Source organism: Ochotona princeps, chromosome 22, assembly GCF_030435755.1.
Source record: "Ochotona princeps isolate mOchPri1 chromosome 22, mOchPri1.hap1, whole genome shotgun sequence".
NCBI classification, from domain to species: Eukaryota; Metazoa; Chordata; class Mammalia; order Lagomorpha; family Ochotonidae; genus Ochotona; species Ochotona princeps.
The window spans coordinates 270,327-298,086 of NC_080853.1; the positions used below are offsets into that span (position 1 = coordinate 270,327).

The 27,760-nt window shown below is 62.1% G+C and overlaps 2 protein-coding genes across 8 annotated transcripts; one reads left to right on the forward strand and one right to left on the reverse strand.

Moving 5' to 3' along the window:
* Positions 1-615: 615 nt before the first annotated feature.
* Positions 616-18,634, reverse strand: RTEL1 (regulator of telomere elongation helicase 1). 7 transcript variants are annotated; one of them, XM_058679249.1, is made up of 34 exons: positions 18,447-18,634; positions 17,452-17,644; positions 17,120-17,213; positions 16,550-16,631; positions 16,350-16,410; positions 14,111-14,186; positions 13,045-13,129; positions 12,386-12,451; positions 11,135-11,288; positions 10,699-10,737; positions 10,555-10,633; positions 9,905-10,002; positions 9,566-9,621; positions 6,800-6,865; positions 6,641-6,722; positions 5,599-5,731; positions 5,384-5,497; positions 5,235-5,275; positions 5,069-5,154; positions 4,903-4,980; positions 4,048-4,122; positions 3,699-3,845; positions 3,476-3,591; positions 3,266-3,389; positions 3,021-3,171; positions 2,756-2,925; positions 2,540-2,632; positions 2,162-2,360; positions 1,945-2,067; positions 1,641-1,757; positions 1,162-1,536; positions 1,009-1,060; positions 832-935; positions 616-753 (listed from the first exon to the last, which is right to left on the reverse strand). In XM_058679249.1, the coding sequence occupies exons 1-31, from the start codon at positions 18,546-18,548 to the stop codon at positions 1,307-1,309; spliced, it is 3,330 nt and encodes a 1,109-aa protein (XP_058535232.1). In that variant the 5' UTR covers positions 18,549-18,634; the 3' UTR covers positions 616-753; positions 832-935; positions 1,009-1,060; positions 1,162-1,306. The 7 variants fall into 7 exon arrangements, with proteins under 7 accessions (XP_058535232.1, XP_058535235.1, XP_058535234.1 ...); XM_058679252.1 differs by having other exon boundaries at positions 1,009-1,536; positions 10,555-10,612; XM_058679251.1 differs by having other exon boundaries at positions 1,009-1,536; positions 2,774-2,925.
* Positions 18,635-22,273: 3,639 nt separating this feature from the next.
* STMN3 (stathmin 3) lies at positions 22,274-27,038 on the forward strand. The gene is made up of 5 exons (XM_004585954.4): positions 22,274-22,385; positions 25,621-25,716; positions 25,805-25,980; positions 26,383-26,574; positions 26,830-27,038. Exons 1-5 carry the CDS (start codon positions 22,367-22,369, stop codon positions 26,887-26,889), a joined length of 543 nt encoding a protein of 180 aa, XP_004586011.2. The 5' UTR covers positions 22,274-22,366; the 3' UTR covers positions 26,890-27,038.
* Positions 27,039-27,760: the final 722 nt, after the last annotated feature.

Here is a 27,760-nt window from a genome sequence, read left to right on the forward strand (position 1 = left end):
CCTCAAATCAATCTTGGAAAACACAGATAAGCAGATGGGAGAAGTGGCTGCACTCTAGGGGGTAGAGAGCCTCTGCGTGGGTCTGGAGGAAATGCCCACAGCCCACACCTATGTGACTGCATCTGGCTGCCCAGTCCAGCAGGTGCACAGGGCCATACAGTTGTGGGGTCAGCTCTGCTGGCCAAGATGCCAGGGAGAGCCTGGTAGGGAGTTGGAGCATGGGGGGGTGCATGCTAGGGAGACTGCTTGCCGCAGGCATGGTTGTGACAGGTGTGCTTCCTTGTACACCCTGTGAGGGTCCCTGGGTGCACACCAGCTATTCGTGTGTCTCCATGTCCTGCCATGAGTAGGTAGGTGCGTCTATGCCAGTGCAGTTGGTAGCCATATAGGCAACCAGCAGGGATTTCTGGGTGGCATGGCCCTAGCTGAAGTGGATGTGGGCAAGGTTGGCAGGAGTCCCCCACTTTGGCTAGGGTGCCACCTCCGGTGCTGGCATAGGAATGCGGCCAGCTGGGAGTGGGGCCCTAGGCTGACACCACCACAGGTCACAGCAACAGGTGCTAGACACTGCCCATAGCTTTATTAGAGAGCAGGGACCCTGCCCCCAGGCCCCTGCCTGCTGGCTCCTGGACCATGAGAGGTCAGCTGCAGCCAGTGCGGCCTCCAAGGCACTCAGCTGGGCTCCGGCCAGAACACCTGTGTGAGGCTCTGCTTCCTGACGGCGGTCCCGCAGGATGGGCATGTCCTAGAGACCTGGGGACACCTGCAGGTCACTGCTTCGCCCTCGGCATCACCCTCCCCTGGGGGTGGCCTGCAGGGCTGCACACCCACCTGGAGGCGCCCTTGCCAGCAGGCCTGGCAGCGCTGGAAGTCGCAGCTGGGGCATTGGAAGAGTACCGAGTCCTCTGCCCCACAGCCCTGGCACACGCAGCCTCCTAAGGGGGCAGTGAGGGCTCTTAATCCTGCCCAGCAGTGCCTGCAGCCCCTCTCAAGGGGTCCTCCACTTACCCTGCACTTGCCCAGGAGGCCTTGCGGGGGCCTTGGCTGGGTCTACAGGCTTCTGCTTGAAGAAGGATGAGATCTTGCTCTGAGCTTTTTCGGGCCTCTCTGCCCTCGAGGGGCCTGGACATGACTGAGGGGGCTGGGGGCCAGCTGCCTCACCAAGCTTGGGGAGCCCTGTGAGGTCTGCACAGGTCTGCAGGAAGCGCTGCTTGTGGTGAGGGCGCACGAAGATCCCGAACCCTGTGGGCAGCTCTGCTTAGGCCTGGCCAGCTTCAGTACCACCCACCCGTTCCCCACCCTGCGGCTACTTGCTTTGTAGGAGGGAGAAGTCCTCCGGCCTGGCTGTGGTCAGCGCAGCCAGCACAGCCAGCAGTTTCTCAAAGTTGTCATCCTGTTTGTAGGCCTTCAGGGCTGCCAGGAGCTGGCTGCAGGCGTCAGCACCCAGGGCCTGGCGGGCATCTGCCAGGTAGGCACTGGCCACAGATGCACCCCGCTCTGCTGCATGTCCCACATGTGGACAGTGGTCGGGGCCTTCTGGCAAGGGACAGGATGGCTGGGCAGTCCCTCCCCACCCAACCCCTACCACCAGACTGGGGTGCTGAATCCCAGGCCAGCTGTGGGCACTGCAGGTGTCATACCTGCAGGAAGTGGCCTGCTGGACAGGTGGGGTCCCCCATGGTTCAGGTGCTCTCCGGCACCTAGCTGCTTCAGCGCACCCTCGGACAGGGTCAGCCTGCACTCGGGCTCTCTCCCTCCTGAAGAAGTGCGACCACTCAAAGGAACATCCAGAGGGCCCCCCCCAGCCACAGCCTTGCTCAGGAGCCTACCTGGGTACCCAACCCTGGCAGGTTCCGCAGTCTTGCCCCAGGAACAGCCCTGTGGGACACTCCCACCCCACCTGGAGAAGGGGGGTCACTGTCCAGTCTGGGAACCCCCACTCACCAGTAGGGACTGGGACTGGTTGTGCCTGCTGCCTGCAGGGAAGGCTGCAGCCCTGGCCTGTGAGCCGAACACAGAACTCCTCAAATTGTTGCTTGTGATGGGGACGCACGAACTGGTAGAAGCCTGTGTGGAGATGGGGTCTGAGCCTGGGGCTCTTGCGCATGGCTAGGGACTGGGGATCCAGGAAGTCCTCTACGCCGAGCCTGTCCATGGGCACCTTGGAGCAGGCTGTGGCTGGCAGGGTCCTGGGTGAAGATTGGGCCGAGGCAGGTTGTAAGGGCTGAGAAGTCATCGGAGTCCTTGTAGCGCTGCAGGGCCTGGGTGAAGGTGGTGAAGTCGGCCTGGCTCAGTGCTCGCCTCACCGCCCCCATGAACAGCTTCGCCCGCTGCACCTGGGCACCCAGAGCTGGCTCCTCCTGCAGACACAGCCCAACCCCAGCAGGGCCAGCCGAGGTCGGGGGTCAAAGTTAGAGTGGATGGGAGGCCTGTCCACCCTGGCTTCACTCAAGACAGCCATGCTGGGCTCTGCAGGCTGCCTCAGCTGCCCCAGCAGGTACAGGTACAGATGTGCCCACACTGGGCACTGGCTGCCTACCGGTGCCCGGACCAGCCTGATTCTCTTCCTGCCTCCTCTCTGCCGCTCAGCCAGTCTCTTTTCACACGGCAGGGTCAAGGTGGAGCCAGGGGCCTGAGGGGACAGAGCCAGAGTCCTGACCATACCTCAGGGGGCCCTGGTAACCAAGGGAAGCCTGCAGGAGGGAGCCCTGAGCCCGGACCTCAGCTGCAGAGGGCAGGGGGCCCATATCCATACCCAAACCCCAGCTGGCACCTGCCCCTTCCTGGGGGAGGCCTCGTCCATAGGCCTCGCAGCCTGCTCACTGTGTTCTAGGGCGGCCAGCAATCCCGCTGGCCGTCGAGGGCTTGAACCAGGCTCTTCCTCGTACTCCACACACAGGCTGCTCTCTGGGTCGCTGGCTGGCCCTGTGGGTGCAGCAGAGAACACAGTGCACGGGATGAGTGTCTAGCCGCAGGATGCGCGACCACCCCAGCTGGCAGAGCCCCCACCAGCAACACACCCAAGAGCCTGTGTTGCAGGCTGGGGACGTGCACGTCCAGACTCTTGGCCTTCCTGATGGACAGCATGGGGCCCAGCGCCAAGGCCTCTTGGGCAGTGCTTCTCTCCTCCTCAGCTCTGGGGATCAGGGCCTGGGGTACAGGCACCAGCATCTGCAGACCACAGGGAGATGGAGCTTGTGCGGCTTCTGGAGGAAGAACCCCACCCTGGGGCGCATGAGGTGCAGTGGGAATATCCAGGACTCACAGTTCTCTGAGCAACTCGGAAGAACTGGGCTATATCACGAACCACATGGCCAAAGTTGTCGTACACCTTGACGCTGGGGCGCACCCAGGAGGGCAGCTGGGCCCTGGCATCAGCATGCGCAAACCTGGGGTGATGAGGCTGTCAGTCCCGCATGCTGGGTTCAGGCCCCCCAGTTCATAGGGTGACCCTGTGAAGCCCCTTGCTGCACACCTGTGGTCACACAGGAAGACGGCCCCATAGTCGTGGCGGTGCCGGATCACCCGGCCAATGGCCTGGTTCACAGCCCTGGATGCCTGCAGTCGGTACCACTCCTGCCCAGAGAGGAACTACAGGACGAGAGAAGGGAAGGTCAGGGGCCCCACCCACCTCCCAACACCCCGCCCCCAGCCCACCCAACCCACCTACCCCAACCCCATGGCCCCACCCACCTCACCTGGTCCCCAGCCCCACTCTGGGCCTTCATCTCGTCCAGGAATTGCATCTTGAGGATAACACGGGGGTCCATGCGTGGGGGATACGGGAGGCCAGTAACCATCACACCACGGCCGTTTGTGTCCGAGAAGTCCAACCCCTCGCTGGCCTGGGGCACAAAGCCAGGAAGCTGCCTGGAGCACCAAGACCCTTCTCCGAGGTCTCTGCAGGCAGGACCCTCCCCGCCACTCCCCCAGCTCCCAGGACAACTGCTGCTTGCACCTAGCTCAGGGCACCGGTGGTCTCGGGCATGCTCTCCCTGTCCACTGCCTAGGTGACCAGAGTGGGTGTGAGCTAACCCTGGGCCTTACCTTGCCCCGGCACACGGCCAAGAAGGCGGCCCCGCTGGGGCCCCGGGACACTTGCTTGTAGTAAGCATCAATCACCTGGGAGCAGAGCGACTCAGTGCCTGAGGAGCCCAGCCTCATTCCATAGGGAGCAGTGAGCACTGCAGCCACATGCCAGGGGGTTCCTGGCTGCCCCCCCCACAGTCCCCCAGCAGCCACACGCCAGGGGGCTCCTGGCCGCCCCCCCAGCCCCCCAGCAGCCACACGCCAGGGGGCTCCTGGCTGCCCCTCCCACAGTCCGCCAGCAGCCACACGCCAGGGGGCTCCTGGTCACCCCCCCAGCCCCCCAGCAGCCACACGCCAGGGGGCTCCTGGCTGCCCCTCCCACAGTCCGCCAGCAGCCACACGCCAGGGGGCTCCTGGCCGCCCCCCCAGCCCCCCAGCAGCCACACGCCAGGGGGCTCCTGGCTGCCCCTCCCACAGTCCGCCAGCAGCCACACGCCAGGGGGCTCCTGGCCGCCCCCCCAGCCCCCCAGCAGCCACACGCCAGGGGGCTCCTGGCTGCCCCTCCCACAGTCCGCCAGCAGCCACACGCCAGGGGGCTCCTGGCCACCCCCCCAGCCCCCCAGCAGCCACACACCAGGGGGCTCCTGGCCGCCCCTCCCACAGTCCCCCAGCAGCCACACACCAGGGGGCTCTTGGCCGCCCCCCCTACAGTCCCCCAGCAGCCACACGCCAGGGGGCTTCTGGCCGCCCCCCCCCCCAGCAGCCACACGCCAGGGGGCTCCTGGCCGCCCCCCCACAGTCCCCCAGCAGCCACACACCAGGGGGCTCCTGGCCACCCCCACAGTCCCCCAGCAGCCTGTGGAAGATGCTGACCTCTGCGAAGCTGTCCTTGTTCCTTGGCTCCACAAACAGGGGCTTCAGCGCCTCCACCTTCCTAGCCAACTCCCGTGCCTGAGGAGCAGGTGAAGACCAAGATGCAGGTGTTGGTGGCCACCCTGGGGCTCCTCCCACCCCGGGGTGCACAGGCCAGAGAACGCACCCGCCAGAACTCCAGGCTTCTCTCCATGACGGGGTAGGAAGGGAAGAAGACCAGGAGTCCGTGTGGCACCACACGGGCAATGTTAGCTGCAGGCAAGGAACGGGGGTCAAGCAGGAGCCGGGCACCAGCAGGCTCTTGCGAGTGGGAGTGAGGTGGGGTTACTTACTCAGAGCTTTCCCCAGGGAGGACAGATACTCCTCAGAAAACCTGCAGAGCCCACAACCATGCTCAGGGCCCGGCCAACCCTTTGATCCCCAGGAAGGCCAAGGCTGAACCTTCGTGGCCCAACCCGGCCCGGCCACCCCCAGCTCTCACCGCTTCTCAAACGCAGAGCTCAGCTGAACCCCATCGGGACCTCTGGGGACGACCCCCACCCAAATCTGGTGCTTGTCGATCACGTGCGGGTTTTCCAGGCAGACTGGGAAGGGGCTGGGCACAGGAAACAGTGTGGGCGATTGCAAGCCTAGGGCTCATGGGGACCCTGAGGCTCCAGCACCCCCTCATGTCCCTGAGCCCTCCAGGTCCCATACATCTGCATTTCCAGGGCGAAGGATGAGAGCGGGGCCAGGGTGCCGCTGGTGAGGATGAGGCTGCGCACACCCTGGCGGAGCAGCTCGCGCATGCTGTGGCCGGGGCTGAAGCACCAGTAGCTGAGGACCTTCCCTGCAGGGCCGAGGGCAGTGATGGTACCGGGACCCCCGCACAGCTGACCCCAGGGCCTCTGGTGGGGCAGTGCAGGAAGAAAGCGGTGCCTGACCTCCTGACCCTGCAGGACCCAGCGGGTTCCCAGCAAGGGAGGGCATCTGGAAGCTCCCAGGCAGAACAAGTACAGGGTCAACAGGACAGCACTTGCTTCCCACACAAGCCACGTTCACTGGGCATGAAAGGAAGCCTCATCCATCCCATCCCAGTCCTAACACTGCCCGTTTCCCATTGACGACTTGCCAGGGTGAGGCCATTGCTAAAGTCATGTGGCTGGAGGTACATGGTACAAGGGTACCCGCACCCATCAGGCCCAGTGCCTCTCCGCCCCAAACACTGATGGCCTCCCTCAAAGGCACCCAGGAGAGGCCATGCCGCCAGGCAGGGTCAGAGTTGCAGCCACACGGCTGGCTTCTGTGGCCCTTTGCCCTCCTCGCTTGGATCCTGAGGCAGTTCCTGCTGAGGCCGCACCACCTGAGGGAAAGTTAGGGCGGACAGAGTCCAGGTGCAAAGCTCGGCTCCTGATGCAGGGTTGGAGAGCGGCAGGACACCCAGGGGACAGGAGCCAGGAGTGATGGCGTGTGGGGGAAAGGCTGGCTACAAGGCCAGACTGAAACCAGACCCATGAGCAAGGGGGTTTGGGCCTGAGCTCACAAGGGGTTGTAGGTCACAGGGTTGGGGGCCCGGGGAACAACAGCTGACCTGACTCGATGTGAACGTTATGCATGCCTGCATGGGCCCTGACTCTGCCCTGTCCCAGCTGACCGCTCCCAAGCCCTCCAGTGATCAGAGGCCAGCCTGGAGGGGGCAGCCACAGGGAGGGTGTGGGCAGCAGCCTGTGAGGATGTAGGGCCCACCACCCAGCCGTACCTCGCTTTGTGGACGCAGTGGTGGTCCAGGTGTCTGCCCGTGAAGCCATCTTTCGGGGACCACTGTCAGGGTGGATGTGCACCTGGAAATGCGGCAGGCACAGGGCTCAAGACTCCAACCAATCCAGACAGGCCCCCATGCCCTGGACATGGCCTCTACCTTGTAGGACTGTGAGCCCTCCAGGGATCCAGGGCCACCTTCGGGAGTGTCCACACTGAACACAATCTGAAAGGCAGCATGAGCGTGACGGTCAGGAGCTGGGGGGCCTCCAGGGCCTGGCCCCCACACTGCAGGGAAGGAGACAGCCCCAGGCCTGTCCACACCCACCCCCCACTGCAGGGAAGGAGACAGTGTACAGGGTATGACCAGGCTCAGCTCTAGGCCTGTCTCTACCTCTTAGCAAGCCCTCTGGAATGTGGACTCCTCGTCCACTGACCCCGTATCAATGAACCCAGCAGTTCAGCCAACTGCAGGAAGAGTCCTAGAGGAAGCCAACTTGGGGACTGCCCTACAGAGGCTGCTCAGCCCCAGGATTCAGGCTCAGTACCCGGCCCGGCACAATGGCTATGGCTAACCCTCTCCCTTCAAGCACTGGGATCCCATATGGGTGCCAGTTTGTGTCCCGGCTGCTCCACTTCTCATCCAGCTCCCTGCTAATGGCCTGGGAAAGCAGCAGAAGATGGTCCAAAGCCTTGGAACACTGCACCCGGGTGGGAGACTAGGAAGAGGTTCCTGGCTTTGGATCGGCTCTGCTGCAGCTATTACAGCCATTTGGGGAGTGAAACAGTAAATAGAAGGTATCAGACGCTGCAAGCAAAGGCAGAAAAGGACGGCTCCCAGGATGCCTGTGGACAGCGGAGATGGCACCCCGTGGCCCAGCAGGAGTGTGAGTCCCATGGCCATCAGGTCTGGCGCTAGAGCCCGCAACAGGCATGGCAGCTCCAAGAGAAAGACTGCTCCATGCCATGCCGTTCACACCACCCCACTGAGGTGGCCATGTTCGTCCCTGGCGGTGTACGTGAGCACCACAGACTGAACTGTCAGCTGCAGCCACAGTCATGGCTGCCCAGCACCATCTGCGTGTGGCCAGGCTGGGCCCACAGGGATGAACCTGAAAGGTAGCCAGCTTCCCTGCAGACCCAAATCCCTGTCAGCTCAGCCCAGCTTCCTTTGTGTGCAGGCGATCTCCCAGGGACCCATGGGGATGTGCTCCCAACAAGGGTGCCATAACTGTACCCATGCTCTGTATTTTGGGTCCAAACACACTTGTCCTGGCCCCATGTCCACCCCATCGACTGGCCTATACCATAGCTATCCTCTATGGGGTCTCCTGCCTGTGTGAGGAGCCCCAGGCCAGCACCCCAACAGCTCCAGGTAGATCAGCTTCCTGGCGGCACTGACACATACTAGCCTGCAGACCCACACCCCCCAGACCACTTGCCCTGTTCCAGTCGGCCTCAGATTCCCCATTTAACACAGCCAGCAGGGCTGAGCCTGCCCCTTGCTCTGGGCCCAGCCACCCTAGACCCACTGGCTGCTTGGAGGGGCCAGGGGTCTGTGACCACAGCAGAGCTTCAGAGCACTCCGGAATTCCTGTGGGCCCCACAACATCCATGTTTTCACTCCGCAGTCTGGGTAGGAGCTGCACTGGCCTGGAGTCTCAGGTGTGGGGGAAGAAGGGATGGCCCCCAGGTGAGCACACGTAGGAACCAGCAGGGGGAAGACAGCTTCTGCCACCTAGATCTGCAATGAGCTCAGGTCACTCTGACCAGTCTCACCTCCCCTGGGTCTGGGTCCAGAGCTGTGCTGTCTGCAGCTCCGGGAGAGCAAGTGCGTGCCCAGGCCACCAGGGGCCAAAGCCTGGCTGGGGCACTGAGTATGGAAACTAGTGGCAATCCCACAGCTGGGATGAGCAGGGATAGGCTCCAGGGCCTGCACACAAGTGAGCCTGGAGAGCACTCTAGGGAGCTCTGGGACAACCTGCCTGGCTCTGTGAGGGTAGTGCCCATACAGTGGCTGTCCCTCCTCCGCCCAGAGCTACACTGGGTTAGGGGGAAGGTCCCTGTGCAGAATGCTCCATGTGAGGCTCAGCACTTGACCTGACCCGCCTTAGGGAGGAACCTAGATGGTAAGACCACTCCTCCCAGGGTCAGCCCAGCTCAGCTGCTGCCGTGCACGAATCAGTGGTCAGAGCTGCTTCAGTGAGGAGCCCTTGACTTTGCCGGAGTGTGCAGCTCTGCGTATAGCCGTGTGGAGCGCCCCTCCAGCAGGTCCTGCTGTGACTGGCAGTGAGGGCAGCAGCGCGCCCGCTCTTCCAGGACAGCAGCCCCACAAGGTTCCTCTAAGGTCCCAGTGGAGATGACGGTTGTGGTGCAGCCCGTGAAGCCGCCAGCACCCCCACCAGAGCACCAGCTGGAGTCCAGCTGCTCCACTTCCAACCCAGTTCCTTGCTACTGCCCCTGGGAAAGCAGCAGAGCGCGGCCCAAGGCTGGGGTCCTCTCATGCAGAAGAGGCTGGAGCTCCACCTGGCCCACCTGGCCCACCTGGCCGTTGTGATCACTTGGGGAGTAAACACAAACCTACCCACACCCCCAATCCCATCTGTAACTCTTGCTTTTTAAACAAATAAATCTTTGAAGAGAAAATTCTGTGTGGCCACACACACAGATGTCATACTGGTTGGAGGACATAGGAAGTAGCTAGGGAGGAGTCCCCATGGTCCCTTGTGCAGTCCTGCCCCACCCACCACCCACCACGGTGAACAGGAGCAGCCCCTGGTGCTCACACCTGTGGGGCCCAGAAGCACCAAGCTGGGGGTGACAGCCACTCCCCTGCCCCAGCCCCAGGCCCGCAGCAGTCAGGGCACAGGTAACGAGGCAGGCAGGGGCAAGTGGCCTGGGGCCTGCATCAGGAGCAGCCACCCACCTGGATGATGTCGGCGAGTTTCTGTAGTCCAGCCGTGTTGGTGAATGCTGTGGCACCTGGAGGACACAGGCCAATGCTGCACCCCTGCCAGCAAGACCTTGGCACTCTCACATTGCCCAGCCCTGCCCCGTGCCACATGGCAACACAGACTGCCCAGACTCCAGGACCACGTTCCCAGGGTAGCAGCCTGGGGGTCCCGTCCTGGGTCTGACTGTTCTTCCAGCACCCACCAGGGGGCCGTGGAACCAGCGGCAGAAGTGTTGGCTCAGGGGCACAGGCAGGAGAGCTCAGGGACTAGGGCTATGGACTGCCACCCTGCCCTTGGAGCCTGGGACTCACGTCCAGCCAGGTGCTGGGTGATCTGGTCCAGTGAGTGCAGGATGCAGTCCTTGGTCTGAGACGTTATCTGGGCTTCAGCAAAGAGCTTAAAGACAAAGCTGCCAGGAGAAAGCAAGCTGCAGTGTGCCTGGTGGGGGGCCTGAGCTGCAGAGGAGGGCCCCAAGGACAAGACCAAGGTCTGGATGGGGAGGAGCTTGTGAGGGCCCTTGGGGGTGTGAGGAAGGGGCAGATGGGAGGGGCCGGGCAACAGCCTGGAGCCCCAGCAGGTACAAAGTTTGGAGCAGGCAGGCCCAGGGGCCCAGGTGGATGGAGACCTGCTGTCCAGAGCTAGGGTCAGGGTCAGGATTGGAGGAGACCCCACAGGAAGTGGAGAGTCTGGAGCTCTTGGCAGGCCCACTGAGCCCTGACAACTGGACACCACGTGGGGCGGGAGGCTCAGGACTAGGCAGCCCAGGAAAGCCCAACCATGTCCCATCTCCAGCAGCCTCCAAGGCCTCGGGACACTGCCCTACTCAACTCCCACACTCAGGACACTGCCCCGCCTCACCTCAGGACACTGCCCCTTCCTCACCTCAGTATGCTGCCCTGCCTCACGTCCCACACTCAGGACACTGCCCCTTCCTTACGTCAGGATGCTGCCCCTTCCTCACCTGCCTGGCTTGGTGACACCACTGTTGTCTCCAGGCAGCTCCACCGCGTCTATGGCCCCTTCCAGGCGCAGCAACATCACTGTGGATGATGCAGTGTCAGGGGCAGCCTCTCCAGGGGCAGGAGGCAGGGGCGGGGGCACTCACTCTTGAGCTTAGCGAGGTCTTCCAGCTCCATGTTGAGCCCTGGGCAGAAGAGAGCAAGCATGCAGTTGGCAGCACAGCTCCAAGCAGACAGAGCTGGGCGCCTGAGCCACGCACTTCTGTATTAAGAGATGTATCTGTTTCTATGCCAGAGGCTCAGGGTACAGGGGGAGAGGGGAAAGTAACACAAAGACATCTTCCTTCCCCAAATTCCAAAACAGCCAGGGCTCAGCCAGAAGCCACCAGCTCCATCGGTGTCTCCCGCTTCCCTGCTGCCTCCCCAGGCCCGTTAGGAGCTGGACAGGAAGTGGGGCCACTGGGACTCGAACTGTTAGCTATGAGCTGCTGCAGGATAGTCACGCTGCAGTGAGGCAGGCTGTTGCATATGCAGACAAAAATGTCCAACTGAGCTCCTCAACAGGTGAGATCACAAACTCACCTGAGCCCACAGGGTCGGCGCCTAGCTCCGCCAGCAGCTCTCCCTGTTGCGCAGCCCTAGACTGTTCTTCCAACACCTGGTCAATGGCGTCTAGGCCTGAAGCTACATCACGGGGAGTCAGGTCAAAGGAGGCCGACTCCTCACACATCTTCTCCTAAGAGCCGAGAGCAGGGCATCACTAAACCACAGGGGGCCAGAAACGGGCCACAGAACTCCAGTGTACCACGGCAATGCAGGGTGCCATAGAGCCATGGGGGCCAGGGACAGGCCACAGCAATGCAGGGTGCCACGGAGCCACGGGGGGGGCAGACAGACGGGCCACGGCACTGCAGGGTGCCACAGAGCCACGGGGGCCAGGGACAGGCCACAGCAATGCAGGGTGCCACGGAGCCACGGGTACAGGGATGGCCACAGCAATGCAGGGTGACATGGACAGGTCATGGCACCATAGGAGGTCAGAGATGGGCCATGACTGGCACAGAGGGGCTCCATCTGGCCCCCACCAATGAATAAAACTGATGATTCCACTTGAGCTGTAACACCTGGCACCTGGGGAATTCCTCTCCAAATCCAGCCTTCTGACCGCTATACCCGAAGAAGCGGTACCTGAGCTAAGTGGGGCTGTGGGTGGCTGCTGGGGTGTGGGGGCCTGGCTGTATGCAGTCCTGTCCACACCAGGAAACATGGGGCTGGGAGCAGGGCACAGGAGCTGCACTGGGGAACTAATGAAGTCAGGTCAGGGGCCCCTTGAGAACTCCAGGGCCAAGCAGCTTCCTCAAAAGCCTTCAGGTCAAAAGGCAGAGGGGAGCTGACAGGGGAGAAAGCGCAGGACACAACCCAGGCCAACCCACCTGCCAGCCAAGATGGGGCCTGGTAGGGCTCCAGGTGTGGGTCTGTGACTGAAGACAAGTGTGCCAGCAGGCCAGCTCTCACTCCAGCTGGAGCACGTGGGGCAGGGACCTGAGGCTGGCTGTGCAGGGAGCTGTTCCTGGCCTACGTGTGCACAGTTGGAAGTATTGGGGTCTGGGTGTGCACGGGGCTGTGAGTGCACGGAGTTGTGTGTGCACAGAGCTGGGTGTGCAGAACTGTGAGTTCACGGAGTTGTGCATGCACAGAGCTGGGTGTACACAGGGCTGGATGTGCAGGGCTGGGAGTGCACAGAGCTGGGAGTTTATGGGGCTACTCTGGGGGCTGCTCCAGGAATATGGTTTAGTCAGACAGGGACCCTGACAGAGGTCAGTCACTACTCACCACGTTGTGGGCTTCATCAAAGATCACCACAGTCCCCTTCAGATCGATACCGTACGCCCTGCGACTCTGCCGGCAGAAAGAGAGGAGGCTGTGGCCAAGGGTAGAACCCATCGCACTGGGCCAGCAAGCGTGGACACAGCCACTGGGTCCAGGCCCGTGCAGCACCTTCCACATGGACCAGCAGCCCACACACACTCTCCCCACACACAGCACTAAGGTGAGGTCCCTGCTCAGCTGCTCTTGCCCTAATGCACAGTGGGCCAACCTGCCTGAAGGACAGAATCCAGCATGGGTCTTATCCTTCAAATAACGTGCACAGAGAACACCCAGACAGCAACTGCATAGCTGCATTCTGGCAAACACACATGCCAACCAACACCGCTTCCCTGTGCCCCCACCTACTGCTACCCTTGCCTCTGGGTGGCCTCCTGCTTTTCCATATCCCTGTTCTCTGTAACTCCACCCACTGGTGCCCCTGCTTCCAGATGCCCCCAGCTCACTGTGCTCTGGCCAGGCCTTCCCTAACCCTCACAGAAGCGAATCCACTCTGTACGTCCTCCCCAGGCCCACCTGACCTACACAACAGGGACAGGAAGAGCAGACAGCCTGCTGGGGACAGGTGCCATGCCTGCTGCTGAGCCCCCCATGCTTGGCCCCACCTTGGCATCCAGCAGGTAATTATATGGCATGAAGATGATGTCAGCTTGCTGCTTCAGGGTCCGAGACAGGTAGTATGGACACACCCTGAGGTGAGCAGGAGGGAAAGGCAGTGAGGACCCACAGGGCAGGGCTCAAACAAGAGGAACTGCGCCCCACGTGAGCCCAGGTAAGCTTCCAGCTAGGCAAACACACAACTGTAAGCCCTGAAAACAAAATGAAGCTGGAGCCTACTCCTGCACAGAGGTCAGCACCAGCACCATGGCCGGGGTGGCTCAAGTCCTCGGGCCCCTGCACCCACACAGAGAAAGCTCCTGGCCTTGGCCTGGCCCAGCCCTGGCTGTTGTGGCCATCTGTGGAGTGAACCCCAAAATGCAGACATCTCTCTGCCTCTCTCTCAGTAGTTCTTTCAAACAACCCTCCTGCAGGGTGAGGTCCTAGGACAACAGTTATGTCACCCTGGAAACGCCCATATTCTGTAACAGGGTGCCTGCTGAGTTCTCAGCTCCGGGCTTCAATCTGGCCAGCCAAGTACTGTGGGACAGGGTAGTGAATCTGGATGGAAGATTTCTTTTTCTCTCTCTCTCTTTCAAATAAAAAATAAAAGGGCCTGGCGGCATGGCCTAGCGGCTAAAGTCCTAGCCTTGAACGCGCCGGGATCCCATATGGGCGCCGGTTCTAATCCCGGCAGCTCCACTTCCCATCCAGCTCCCTGCTTGTGGCCTGGGAAAGCAGTCGAGGACGGCCCAAAGATTTGGGACACTGCACCCGCGTGGGAGACCTGGAAGAGGTTCCTGGTTCCCGGCTTCAGATCGGCACGCACCGGCCGTTGCGGCTCACTTGGGGAGTGAATCATCGGACGGAAGATCTTCCTCTCTGTCTCTCCTCCTCTGTGTATATCTGGCTTTGTAATAAAATAAATAAATCTTTAAAAAAAAAGTAATAAAAATTCAAAAACAAGCACATGAAAATGCATGTGTTCCTACACGTACAGCTTGTCGCCCACCAAGGCCCAGTGGTCGCCACGCCTGCCCGCTGAGGCCCCAGCCGCCCCACAAAGGCTCTCACTTGTGCTTACTGCCGCTCTTCACCAGGTCCTCAATGTCCAGGATGGGAGTGGCAAGTTCCGGCTCCAGACTTTTCTCTGTGGCACAAGACAGCCTTGTGGTTACGCAGCCTTGAAGACGCTGGGACCCAGCAGTCCCCACACGGCAGGAAGGGTGGGCTTGCCAGATCTCCAGGGCTCCTCTGAGGGAGCCCTGCCCCACAGCCCAGGAGGCCAAGCCCGACCAGCATGGGCACATGCTGCTCCACACCAGATGGCAGGGGTGGAGCAGGCATGCTCCCCCTTGACGCGTCCTGAGCCCCACAGGGGCCAGTTCCCTCACCTTGCTGCACCCTTACTAAAAGACTTGGGTGGGCACTGCAGCAGGACGCTGGCTAAGGCTGGTCAGGCTCCTGGGTTCCCGAGCCAGCTTCCTGCCCGCGTGCCCTGTGAAGCAGCTGTCACCTCTGCCACCCACAGGTGGGAGAGCAGACGGAGGACTGGGCTCCCACTGCAGTCAGGCCCCCGGCCGGTGGCAACATTTAGGGGTGAACAGCTGAAGCAAGAATGTGCTCTCGCTTTCTCGCAAGTAGAGAAAAAAAGCAACAACAATAAAGCCAGGATGTCCACCGAGGCAGCAAGGCCCCAGGGCTGGGAGCTGGTCCCTGCCTGGGCAGGGCCCAAGTGGCTGCCACACTGGGGTCAAGCTCCCCTCCTGCCCACAGGCCAAGCAGTGGCCTATCCTCTCCCTCAAGAGGGCAGCTGGGGGCCAGGAACCACTTGTACCAGCTAAGATACCCCAAAGAACCACCAGGTGCTGGGGTCTCCTAACAGGCACCCAGGGTCCGAGGCAGCTGTATGTGGAGAGAGTGCTGCCCCAACTCCTAGCTCCACCATAGCTGGCTCAGACAAAGCCCCATTGGGTACCCGGCTTCTAAGGGCAAGACAGGACCTGCCCCAGCAGACCAGAAAGCCCCGGGGTTACTGTGGAAGAGTACAGGCCAGCTACCAGCCAGTCAGTACAGTCAGAGTGCTGCACCATAGCAACCACCAGCCAATCAACACACAGCACAGCAAGTTTCAGCACCATAGCAACCACCAGCCAATCAACACAGCAGGGATCAGCACCATAGCAACCAACAGTTAATCAGCATCACACAGCAGGGTGGCAGAGTAGGGTTCTCCATCTTCCTTGGAGAGAAGCAGCCAGAGGGGATCTGTTCAATGTCCACTCCCCACCTAGGCCAAGAGGGACACCTGCTGTCCTTTACCCTCCCTATTCCCCGCCTCTCAAGCCCACTGCAGGAGGTGGAGACAGACACAGCAAGGGTACCCAGCCCGGAGCTAAGCTGGGACTGGCAATGCAGCCTCCAGGCCAGATCGTCAGGCCAACTGTCAGCCTCTGTTCACCACCAGGAGGACATGAGCATCTGCCTCGGCAGGAAAGCTGCCCCCAGCTGGCAGCTGTTCAGCACCCTACATGGGTGAGGGCTGAGCCCCACCACACCACGGCAGTGGGGGAAAGCCAGCTGGTGCTGCCCAAGCCCAGGGCTATAGCCCCATCACACAAGCCCAGGTGTTCAGGGGGCGGGACTACAAGCAAGACGAGGCCTGGTGAGAGAACAGCCAGTTTTGGAACCTAGCATGTCGGAAGCAGCAGAGTCAGAGCTGGCAGCCACAGGCCTCCCCAGACAAGACCTCAGACAATCCCAGGGCCTCCAAACAGCACACCTGCTGTTTGGACAGGGCGCCTGAGTGGACAGGGCGCCTGTCAGGGCCTGAGAGAGGAGCAAGTCCGCTAGCTGGTCTGACCAATCATTTGCCAGGAAGCCTAGGGTCCCAGTGCCAGCAGACACAGCCAGCCAAGGTGAAACCCCCAGCAAGCCTGCAGTGGAGTCCCTGGCGCTCAGGGTTGCCGGGAAGTGTGTGGGAACAGAGGCAGGCAGTGCGCTTGAGCCTGTAACACCACAAGCCATGATGGCCCCAGCAGACATGTCCAGCCAGGCAACCGCAAGGACCCTGGCACGGTTCTTGCAGGGACTGGTTGGGAGGCACCCCTGCCCAGCATGCCCCGAGAGCATAGTGCCCCACCCACCTACAGCAAATCAGCAGGACCCTCCAGGAGCCCTGGTCCAGGGGCAGCTGAGGCCAGCATGGGAGCTGCTCCTGTGCTTGGTGGCCAGCATGGGATTCCCAATCAGAGGGCGACACAGACCCACAGCCACACTGGCTGTCCCACGGCCCCACAAGAGTGGCTCTCACCCTCCACATTGTTGTAGAAATGACAGGCGCGACTTGCAACCTTCTTGCGGCATAGGTGGATCTGAAGGAGAAAGAGGAACAAAACTGCTGCCAAGCAATAGCCTCCTAGGCCCCTTGCCCTCACCAGCTCCTCCCCTGCAGCCCAGAGGCACAGGGATCCTCAGCCAGGGCTGCTGGTGTGCGGCCAGCATGGGGCCCACCTGCATGTGGTTGCTCTCCTGTTTCTTCACCTCCGGGTGAATGCAGAGCTGTTCCCGGGAACCCAGGACGCACACCTTGGGTCTAGCAAAGGAAAGAGCCACGGGATGGGGGGGGGGCACCTCCAAGAACCCTAATCTGAGAATGGGGCATATGGGGCCCAATAGCATGAGCACACGCGACTTGATGGCCAAGGAAGGAACAGGGAGCAGAACAGAGCAGAGGGGAGAGGAGCAGAGAGAAGGCTGAGAGGGGAGGAGCGGGGTTGGCGGGGAGGGGAGAGGGGCAGGGCTGAGTGGGGGGGAGGGGCTGAGACTTCAGGCTTCCACACTCCCTGCTCAGTTACCAGCCTGAGCCTCTCCCCCGTACAACAGCAGCCCCTACCTCGCCACAGCACAGCCTCGACTCAGAGCTGCTTCCTCATTCCAGGACCAGATCCAGTCCAGCCATCAGGGACCAGCACCCTCCCACCGCACCTTACCAACCATCACAGTGTAGCCACATGGGCGTGCACATGCTCACGCACACACACACACACACACACACAGAGGCAGCAGGGCCTGGCCACCCACCGATAGGAGGTGCTCCGAAGCTCCCCGATGACCTGAGTGAGCTGGGAGTGTGTCCGGGAGGCGTAAATGATCTTCGGGATGTCAGCATAGCAAGCTGCCCAGCACGAGGACACAGGTCAGGGCTGTGTGGGCTGAAGCCAGCCCAGGCCAGCACAGCCCAATGATGCCGGGCAGGCCAAGGCTGCGCCAGGCCGTCACAGCTGAGACCCCACACCCAACTCGGTCAGCAGAAGCAGGTGAGGTGGGGGTCCCGGGCTAATGGCGGCTGCAGACAACCCTTGCCAGGCGCTGAGGGCAGAGGTCCACCCTCCCGACGGGCCACTGGGCCTCACCGATGGGGTCAGCGGCAGCCATATTCCCCCAGGATGACAGTGCAACGTCTTGGAACAGCTCCCCCTGTGCCCTCTCGGCCACCTTGCGGGCAGAGATGGCGTCTCGCAGGTGCTCGCGCCAGGCCAGGGTGGTGCATAGCAGGCACAGCGTCTTGCCCGTGCCTGTGGGGCTTTCCAGGATGCCATTCACCTTCTGGATGGGCAGGACAGGCTCAGCGGGGCAGGGGCAGGGTGGCAGCTCTCCTCACTCAGCCTGGCTGCCTGCTGCCCACCCCGAGGGCAATGCCCATCCCATTACACACCCCAAGGTACTGCCATGCCTAGGGTACCGCCCATCCTGCTGCCCACCCTGCTGCCCACCCTGAGGGCATTGCCCAGCCCAGGGCACTGCTGGCCTTGCCACCCACCCTGAAGGCACCACTGCCCATGTTGAAGGCACTGCCTGGCTCAGGGCAGCGTCCGCCCAAGGGCATTGCCCAGCCTAGGGCACCATCCACCTCAGGGCACCATCCACCCCAGGGCACTCTCTGCCCCAGAACACCATCCACCCCAGGGCAGCGTCCACCCCTGGGCACCGTCCGCCCCAGAGCACCGTCCCAGGGCACCGTCCACCCCAGGGCAGTGTCCCAGGGCACCGTCCGCCCCAGAGCACTGTCCCAGGGCACCGTCCACCCCAGGGCACCATCCCAGGGCAGCGTCCACGCCAGGGCCCCGTCCCAGGGCAGCATCCACCCCAGGGCACCATCCGCCCCAGAGTACCGTCCCAGGGCAGCATCCGTCCCAGGGCACCGTCGGCCCCAGAGCACCGTCTGCCCCAAAACACCGTCTGCCCCAAAGCACCGTCCCAGGACAGCATACATCCCAGGGCACCGTTCCAGGCACCGTCCGCCCCAGAGCACGGTCCCAGGGCAGCGTCCACCCCTGGGCACTGTCCACCCCAGGGCGCCGTCCGCCCCGGAGCACCGTCCCAGGGCAGTGTCCACCCCGCCGCCAACCTTCTGCAGGCACTCCAGCACCCTGGCCATGTACTCCCGCTGGCACTCGTAGGGCGGAAAGGGGAAGTCCACGCGCACGCCGTTCACCACGATCAGCGGCATGTAGGCCGCGATGCCCGGGGCGGAGGAGGACGCCCCTGCCGTCCCGGACCAGCACACTTCAGGCTTCGCGGGTTGCTGCGCGCGTCACTTCCTCCTCCACTTCCGGCCTGCCGCTGGCTGCTCCGGCCGGAAACGCGTTCCCAGAGCCGTACGGCCCTCCAGCCGCCGGGGCGCGGGCCACGTCATCCGAGCCAGGTCCTTCCCCCCGAGGGGACGGGGCGAGGCGAGCCTCAGCCGGGGGGCCCGGGGTGCACCCCGCTCCGCTCTGGCCCTGTGGGGATGCCCTTGGGAGGAGACCCGTGCAGATGCTGGGAAGGCTGGGGCTGAGCTATGCCCTCCCGTGGTCCGCGCATCTTCAGTCCTTCCTGCTAAGGACACCTGGAGGCAGCCTCACAGGGCCTGCCATCCCAGCTCCTGGTTTTCGCCTGGCCCGTGGGCCTGTGGGCCCTGCGGGGTTGGGCCAGAGTGTGGAACCCCTTCTTCAAATAAACAGTGCAGGGCCCGGCGGCATGGCCTAGCGGCTAAAGTCCTCACCTTGAACGCCCCAGGATCCCGTATGGCCGCTGGTTCTAATCCCGGCAGCTCCACTTCCCATCCAGCTCCCTGCTTGTGGCCTGGGAAAGCAGTTGAGGACGGCCCAATGCCAGTGCATTGGGACACTGCACCCGCATGGGAGACCCAGAAGAGGTTCCTGGTTCCCGGCTTCGGATCAGCGCACACCGGCCGTTGCGGCTCACTTGGGGAGTGAATCATTGGACGGAAGATCTTCCTCTCTGTCTCTCCTCCTCTGTGTATATCTGGCTGTAATAAAAATGAATAAATCTTTAAAAAAAAAAAACAGTGCAACAGGAACCTGCTCCCCCCCCAAGACCGGGTGTTGTCTCCTGGGGATCTGCCCTGCCTGCCGGGGCAGAGGGCAGTCCTTACGGAGTTGAAGGCTGGGCAGAAGAAGACTGCCTTCACTCCAGGAGCCTGCTGCTCATGGTTCACTGATACCCGTGTTCTCCCATCCCCCGAGGGCCTGGTTACCCCCTGGACACTGTCCTCCCAGCCCTGGGGTCCAGCCTGGTGCCCCTGCCCAGTCCTCCCAGTCTGGGTTCAATCTGGGACAGATCTGCTGGTGCCCACATGCTGGTGGCAGGGCTCCTACTACAGACTGGATGTGCAGTATGAACAGTGTCTCTTTAAAAAGGGTGTGTTTATGTATTTGTTCATTCATGTATTTATCTGAAACAGAGATCGTCATTGCATTGGCTTTCTCCCCAGAGTCTCATAACAGCTTGAGCTTGGCCCAGCTGAGGCCAGGGGCTCTCCTTGGGTCTCCCATGGAGAGCACTGGATGTCCAGCAGGCCAGCCTTGCAGGATGCTCACAAGCCTCTCTCTGATTAGCCGCCCCAGTGGCCAGGGTTGGGGCCAGCAGCCTGGAGAGGAGGTGTGGGGAGACTCACCTCACCCAGGCTCCGGCTCTAGCAACATGACAGTGCCCATCCTGCTATACAGCAATGTGACAATGCAGCAACAGCTCCAGGGGTCCTGCGCTTGGCTTGGCCTAGCCCCAGCCACCGTGGGCGTTGGGAGAATGAACCAGGGCAGGTGCATGCTGTCTCTCTAAAAAGTTAGTTTCTTTTTAAAATCTTTTTAATGTAATTCTTTTTTTTAAGATTAATTTATTTTTATTGGAAAGTCAGATATACAGAGAGGAAGAGAGACAGAGAGGAAGATCTTCTGTCCATTGATTCACTCCCCAAGAGGCAACCACAGCCGGAGCTGAGCTGATCTGAAGCCAGAAGCCCAGAGCCTCTTCCAAGTTTCCCACGTGGGTTCAGTGTCCCAAGGCTTTGGGCCGTCCTCCATTGCTTTATCAAGCCACAGGCAGGGAGCTGGATGGGAAGTGGGGCCACCGGGATTAGAACCGGCGCCCATATAGGATCCCGGCACATGCAAGGTGAGGCCACTGTGCCAGGCCCAGTTTTTTAATATAATTTCAAAGTTACAGTGGCACAGAGACACACGGAAGTTCCATTCAGTCTCTTGTAGTACAACGCCTCAAGTACCTGTGTCCTCCGCTGCTCTCCTAGGCCACAAGCAGGGAGCTGGATCAGAATTGGAGCTGTCAGCACTGAAAGCAGGATATATGAGATGCCAACATCACAGCTAATGGCTTAATCCACAGCGTCACAAAGCCAGCTCCCAAAAATTAATTTTTCAGAAGATTTATTTATTAGAGGCCTGGAGCAGTAGCCTCGTGGCTAAAGTCTTCATCCTGCATGTGGGCTTGTGTCCTGGTTGCTCTGTTTCCCATCCAGCTCTCTGCTTGTGGTCTGGGAAAGCATCAGAGAATAGCCCAAAGCCTTGGGACCCTGCACCTGCATGGGAGATCCTGAAAAAACTCCTGGCTCCTGGTTTCAGATCAGCTCAGCTCAGGGCATTGTGGCCACTTGGGGAGTGAACCAGTGGATGGAAGAACTTTCTCTGGTTCTCTTTCTCTCTGTAAGTCTGACTTTCCAATCAAAATAAAATAAACCTTTTATCTTCACTGCTTTCCCAGGCCACAAGCAAGGAGCCGGATAGGAAGTGGAGCAGCCGGGACATGAAGCACATGGCACATGCAGGGCGAGGATTAGCCAATTGAGTCATTGTGCCAGGCTCTAAATCTGGCTCACAGTTCTCAGTTCCCAAGGCCAAGCCAAATGGTCGTGAGGAGGTGACCTGTTGTCAGGGCATCGTGGTAGGCATCACTTGTGCGCCAGCCCCTGCCCAGAGCTGCCCTCTTGTCCCCAGCAGGTGTCTCTGGCTCACCAGATAAGGGTCCACTGGTCTTTTATCTGTTTCTCTGTCTCTACTTGCCTTGTAACCAGAAGAAGAAAGAGATGGTGAGAGATCATTCTTGTACGGTTCACTCCCCAGAATTCACAACAGCTCAGGGCTTGAGCCAGTCGGCAGTCAGTGGCCCCACAGTGTGACGGGGTCCACATCCAGGAGCCACCACAACTGCCATCTGTGTGCTTGGTTCTCTCCTTTCTGGGATGTGAGGAGAGCAGGAGGCATGGCAGAGCTTTCAGGCATGGGAATGGCTTGGCTGGGCTTGCATGGGCCAAGCCTGCCATGGAGTCTGAACTGGGAGTGACTGTCAGCTGTCCCATGCTGGGTCTGGCCACCCACTGCCCCTGCCCCCTTTCCACCCCTGTCCTGGGTGCTCAGGGCAACAGTCCCTCCCTCAGGTACAAAGCCTACTGGGAGCAGGGCCGATGGCCCCAGCCCTGTCCCTGCCTCCTCTATGGCTCTGCCTCCAGCCTTCCTCCCCCTCTCCCATCCCTCTCCCTTCTCCCTTTCCACCTTCCTTGCATGGCACGCCCTCTCCCCTCCCCCTCTCCTCTCCCCCTCTCCCCTCCCCCTCTCCCTGCATCCCTCTCTCCCTCGCCCCCCTTGCACCCCTCCCTCTCCCCCTCTCCCTTGCATTCCCCTTCCCCATCTCCCCTCCCTTACATTCCCCTCCCTCTTCCCCTTTCCCTGCATCCCCCTCCCTGCATTCCCCCTCCCTGCATTCCCCCTCCCTTTCCCCCTCCCTGCATTCCCCCTCCCTCTCCCCATCCCCTCTCCCTTGCATGACTCTCCCTCTCCCCTCCCCCTCTCCTGTGCATCCCCCTCCCCCTCTCCCACCCTTCCTCTCCTGCGCGCTCTCCACCCTGCTCGCTCCCTCCTGTCTCCCTCCCTCCCGCCCGCTGCTCCTCCCCCTGGCACTGCAGCAACCCAGACTGCAGCCTCAGCCGCCGCCCGCATCCCTCCAGCCTCCGCAGCACCCGCCGCCTCCAGCACTATGGCCAGCACCATGACCGGTAGGCGCCGTGGCCGAGTCTCCCGGCCTTGCGAGTCGCCGGGCAAGAACCGGCCAGGGCTCAGGGCCGCGACTGGGGCCGGGAGATTTCAGATCCTGGTCTAGCCGCGCTTCAGAGGGGAGGGGTGGAGGGGCGGGTGGGATCCCGGGTGGGACCCCTTCCTGTGGGAGCCCCTGCTGGGACCACCCAACGACTGGGGTGAGCGGGGGCACGGCGAGGGGCCCGCAGTTGTGGGCACGCCCTGCACCGTGGGGTTGGTGGGAAACCATCCCTCCCGCACACCTAGAGCCTGAGCCGCCCACCCGCAGCCGTGAGCAGCGACCCTAGCCATCTCTCTCAGCCCTCAGGGAACCCCGGCCCCATTGCCTCCCACACCCCTGCTGTTTCTTCTCCCCGGCAGGGTTCCAACATTCTTACTGTGTACACGTGGACCTCGCCCTGTCCTCCCACCCCCAACCCTGGCCAGTGGGTGGCCAGGTGTCTGCCAGCAGCTGTCCCCAGGGCCTGGAGGCGTGGGTGAGAGGACATCTATGCCCCAGCCCTCCCAGGTCAGAGAGCTCTTCCCCCAGGTCTGACACCCTCCAGGCCATGGCACCCCCAGGTCTGACACATCCAGGCCACTGCCCCCAGGTCTGACACCCCCAGGTTCCCGCCCCCAGGCCACTGCCCCCAAAGATCTGACACATCCAGACTCCTGCCTCCCCAGGTCTGACACCCCCAGGCCACTGCTCCCCAAGTCTGACACCCCCCAGGCTCCCATCCCATACTGCAGTCTGACACCCCAGGCCACTGCCCCCCAGGTCTGACACTCCAGGTTTCCATCTCCCAGGTGACACCCTCAGGCTATTGTCCCCCATTGTCCCCCAGGCTCCTGTCCCCTCAGGTCTGACACCCCCAGGCTCCCATCCACCACAGGTCTGACACCCCCAGACCACTGCCCCCCCAGGTTTGACATACCCTAAGGCTCCTGTCCCCCCAAGTCTGACACCCCCAGGCCACTGCCCCCCTCAGGTTTGACACACCCCAAGGCTCCTGTACCCCAAGTCTGACACCCCCAGGCTCCCACCCCACAGGTTCCCACCCTCCTGGGGCTACATACACATACACCACCACCCAGTGCCTGCAGGAATGGCAAACACAGCAATCTCGTTGGCACATTCTGGTCTTTGGCAGGCTTTTTGCCCACTGTGAGTAGGGGGCCCAGGATGCCGGGTTTGGTTTGGAATGGGCTGTGACATGTCCACCCCATGGGCACTGACCTGGTGCTTTTCCCTAGTCCTGCTTCCACAGGCCCTGACCACCCAGAAGGCTGAGGCATTGTGGCCATGGAGTGTTCATGGGAGTGCTTGGAGCCTAGTAGCTAATGGAGGAGAATCAGAGAATCGCAACCCTGCCCCATGTCAGTGAGGAAGAAGGGGCTAGAGGCGGGGCACCAGGGCTCAGGCAGTGGCCAGGGTCCCCTGCAGTGTCAGGCAACAAAGCTGCTCCTGGAGCCTCACCCTCAGGCAGAGCTTGCACCCCGCACTACAGTGGGGTTCACTTTCCACCAGCCATGCAGCCTCCCCTGCTCACTGTGCCATGGCCAGTTCCTTATCCCAGGTTCCCCTGCAGCCGACCCCAGAGTAGGCCTGCCCAGCTGGCCACTTCTTGTTTGGACAGTTCGGACCGTTGCTTACAGGACTGCACCTGGAGCCTCCCTGTGAGTTAGGGGTCTCTGAGCCACATCTGCAGCTGTGGTGGGGCCCTCACACCCAGCTGGACATGCGAGTCTTGGCCCTCACCTGAACCATCTGCCCCCAGCCCTCTCCCCTTCCTCTCCCCTTCCTCTAGCTGTCTGTGCCTAGCCAGGCTCACCATCCACCCCAACACTCTTACTGCTTGGAAGAGGACCTACGGCTCCTTTGCAGAACATTGCAGGCCTCGGCCAAGGAGAGTTGGAGCAGTTGCCGGTCCCCAGTCTAGGACTGGAAGGGCTTCCTGGGGCGCAGTAAGGAAGGATGGGAATGGGACTGGGGCTGTGTGGTCCCACCTCAGGCTCAGGATCAAGGGCCTGATGCCCCTCAACAGCTGGCTTTGCCACTTGTGAACTTTCTCATTACAGGCCCCAGGCGCTGGCGTGCACCCTGCCCCGTTACAGGCCCCCCGGAGGTGCTGGCGTGCACCCTGCCCCGTTACAGGCCCCCCGGGGGTGCTGGCGTGCACCCTGCCCCGTTACAGGCCCCCAGGGGTGCTGGCGTGCACCCTGCCCCGTTACAGGCCCCCCAGGGGTGCTGGCGTGCACCCTGCCCCGTTACAGGCCCCCCAGGGGTGCTGGCGTGCACCCTGCCCCGTTACAGGCCCCCCAGGGGTGCTGGCGTGCACCCTGCCCCGTTACAGGCCCCCCGGAGGTGCTGGCGTGCACCCTGCCCCGTTACAGGCCCCCGGGGGTGCTGGCGTGCACCCTACCAGCTCTCTTACTAGGAAGGACTGTCACAGTACAAGCCAGGGAGAACAGCTTTTGCTCGTTGGCTCAGGCCAATGTCCCTGGGGCCTGCCCCGGTCAGCTCCTCCACCCAAGACCCTGACTTACCATTCCTGCCACCCAGGTTTGCTCCTTCCAGCTGAAGCTCTCCTGTTGGCATCTGGGTGTCTGGATTGCTCTTCCTAGAGAGCCTGGCTGCCCGGAGGTGGGAGGGGAGGGCGGTAAGCACCCTGGCAGACCAGCCCTCCTTGCTGACGCTGGACCTCCCATGTGATACCTTTCCTAACACTGTCCACATGCAGGTCCAACTTCTCCACTGCCCCCTGGTGGTGGCCAGCGGCCTGCTATCGCTGTCCTGGAAGATGGCCTTGACCCACCTGTGGTCCAGGCAGCCCGACTCTGAGAGGCAGTGGGTGGTGCTGAACGGACAGCTCCCACCCCTCGGTCCTGGAGCTTTTCAACTGTGGGCCCCCTCCTGCTGCAGCCAGCTTGTCAAAGGAAGGAGGGGCTCTGGGACAGATTTATGGAGAGGAAGGTCGCAGGGGAGCGAGGGCGTGAGAGAGCAGATGTGGGACCTGGGCAGCCAAGACTGTGCCAGCAGACCTGGACATGTACTCTGTTCTGGGGGCCCACAGGGGAGCAGGCCCTCATCATAGCTCACCCACAGGCCCCACCTCCTGATGCTGTCACCATGCTGGGGGGCACCCACAGACCAGCGTGTGCAGGGAGACTGCCTGGGGACAGAGGTACCTCTGACCCTGGCCACCCCCACAGCCTACAGGGAGAAGATGAAGGAGCTGTCGGTGCTCTCCCTCATCTGCTCCTGCCTCTCCCCGCGGCCGCACCCCAACACCATCTACCAGTACGGGGGTGAGTGTCCTGGCCTGAGGCGAGTGGTGGCCTGCAGGGGACCTTCCTTGGGCCGGGCCTCCTGAAGTCCCTCTGGTCTTGCCTGCAGACATGGAAGTGAAGCAGCTGGACAAGCGGGCCTCTGGCCAGAGCTTCGAGGTCATCCTCAAGTCACCTTCTGACCTGTCCCCAGAGAGCCCCGTGCTCTCCTCTCCCCCCAAGAGGAAGGACACATCCCTGGAGGAGCTGCAGAAGCGGCTGGAGGCGGCCGAGGAGAGGAGGAAGGCAAGGCCCCCACCCCGGGCAGGGATCCGAGAGGGTTGGGAAGGCAAGAAGGACCCCCCCAAAAAACGGACACCGGGACCGTAGTGGTGGTGGTGGCCAGCAGGGGTTCTGGGGACAGGAGCCTGGGGCTGGCATATTTGGGGGTGAGGCGGTCACTAGGTGAGAAGGCTCACGCAGGAAAGCGCCGAGCGGGGCTCGGCAGAAGGCTGGAACAGGAGGAGTGCTCAGGGAAGCGGCTCCATCCGGCCAGGGCCCACAAGGACGGGGTCCCCGAGGCCTGGGTCTCCACCTGCGTCCCGAGCTCCTCGCGGGGAGCCGATCCTGGGGCGAGGGACGGCTGCGGGTCCCGGAGGGATTCCTCCGGCACCCTGGAACCGGCTCACTCGGCCGCCGCCCGTGCAGACGCAGGAGGCGCAGGTGCTGAAGCAGCTGGCAGAGAGGCGCGAGCACCAGCGGGAGGTGCTGCACAAGGCGCAGGAGGAGAGCAGCAACTTCAGCCGCCTGGCGGGGGAGAAGCTGCACCACAAGATGGAGCTCAGCAAGGAGATCCGCGAGGCGCACCTGGCCGCGCTGCGGGAGCGGCTGCGCGAGAAGGTGGGGTGGGGCGGGGCCGGGGAGGGAGGAGAGGGGCCTGGCCTGAGGGGGCGGGGCGGGGCCGGAGGAGAGGGGCCTGGTCTTACGGGGGCGGGGCAGAGGCCGGGAAGGGAGGGACCTGGCCCGAGGGGGCGGGGCGGAAGCCAGTTTGCCTCTTGGCCAAGCCCTGCCAGACTCCAAACCAGGGAGGCCAATTGCGAATTTTGCAGCCCGCACACCTGCTGCCCCCATGCAGAGCCCCGCCTGTCCCCGCAGGAGTTGCACGCGGCCGAGGTGCGCAGGAACAAGGAGCAGCGAGAGGAGATGTCTGGCTGAGCAGCTACAGCCAGGGAGCACCAGGCTGTGGCCGTGTGAAATGGCACTGTTCCTCCTCCCTCCCCCCAGCTTAATGCTTCTCTACCGTATTCCGTTGTCCAGCCTGGTGGTGAGTCGCTGACATTGCCACCAGGTGTGTGAGACCCCAGGCCAGCTAGCAGCTGGGTCCACTCTTGGTGATCCTTAATAAATGTGGCACAGTGACTGGTGTGTCCTTGGCTTGGGGCTGTCTGCTTGTGACCATCACCAGCCCTACCTGCCTGCCTTTTGTGGAACAAGGATGCAGGCCTGGGCAGCGGAGGACACAGCTCCAATTGCTGCATTTGTCCTAGGAGCATTTTAGTCCTGGGATGTGGGTGGCACAGGGCTCCTGAAACCACCTGGCTAGAAGGGGACCCCTTAGGCTGGCCGGAGAACCTGAGGTCCCTGCATGGAGCCTGGGGTAGGGGCCAGTGGGCTAGGGTCCTGCTGGAATCTGCTGCACTGACCGCCCCAGTCTAGAGAGTTGTGGGCAGTGGGGACCCCAAGCACCTGGGTGGGGACAGGTCCCTGAGGGTCCCTTACAGCTCTGTGGACCCTGGCCCCTTGTTCTGCTCTGACGCTCCAGCCATGGGGCTTGCCACTGGGCAGCCACAAGTCCTTTCTGTGGAGCCAGAGTATAAAGGCAGAGCATAGGCCGACCGGGCCACCCTGGCAGTTGAGGGCAACAGCAGAGACCTGGCTCCAGGCTTCCCTGCAATCCCCCAAGCCCCTCTAGATCTCCAGTGCTGGTCTTCGAGGGTCAACTGCCTGAACAGGCGGTCCTGTATGTGAGTGCTGAGGTGCCCCTCGCCTGACAGCAGCATCTCCTCCGCCCTCAGCTCCCATCTTC

Coding starts and splice junctions, on each gene's coding strand:
- RTEL1 (XM_058679249.1), bottom strand. CDS start 18,548: ATGCCGCTGATCGTGGTGAACGGCGTGCGCGTGGACTTCCCCTTTCCG. Junction 16,632..17,119: donor CTTCGGAGCACCTCCTATCG/GTGGGTGGCCAG, acceptor TTCCTTTGCTAG/ACCCAAGGTGTGCGTCCTGG. Junction 10,634..10,698: donor AGACCTCGCTAAGCTCAAGA/GTGAGTGCCCCC, acceptor CATCATCCACAG/TGATGTTGCTGCGCCTGGAA.
- STMN3 (XM_004585954.4), top strand. Junction 25,981..26,382: donor CGGCCGAGGAGAGGAGGAAG/GCAAGGCCCCCA, acceptor CCGCCCGTGCAG/ACGCAGGAGGCGCAGGTGCT. Junction 26,575..26,829: donor GGGAGCGGCTGCGCGAGAAG/GTGGGGTGGGGC, acceptor CTGTCCCCGCAG/GAGTTGCACGCGGCCGAGGT.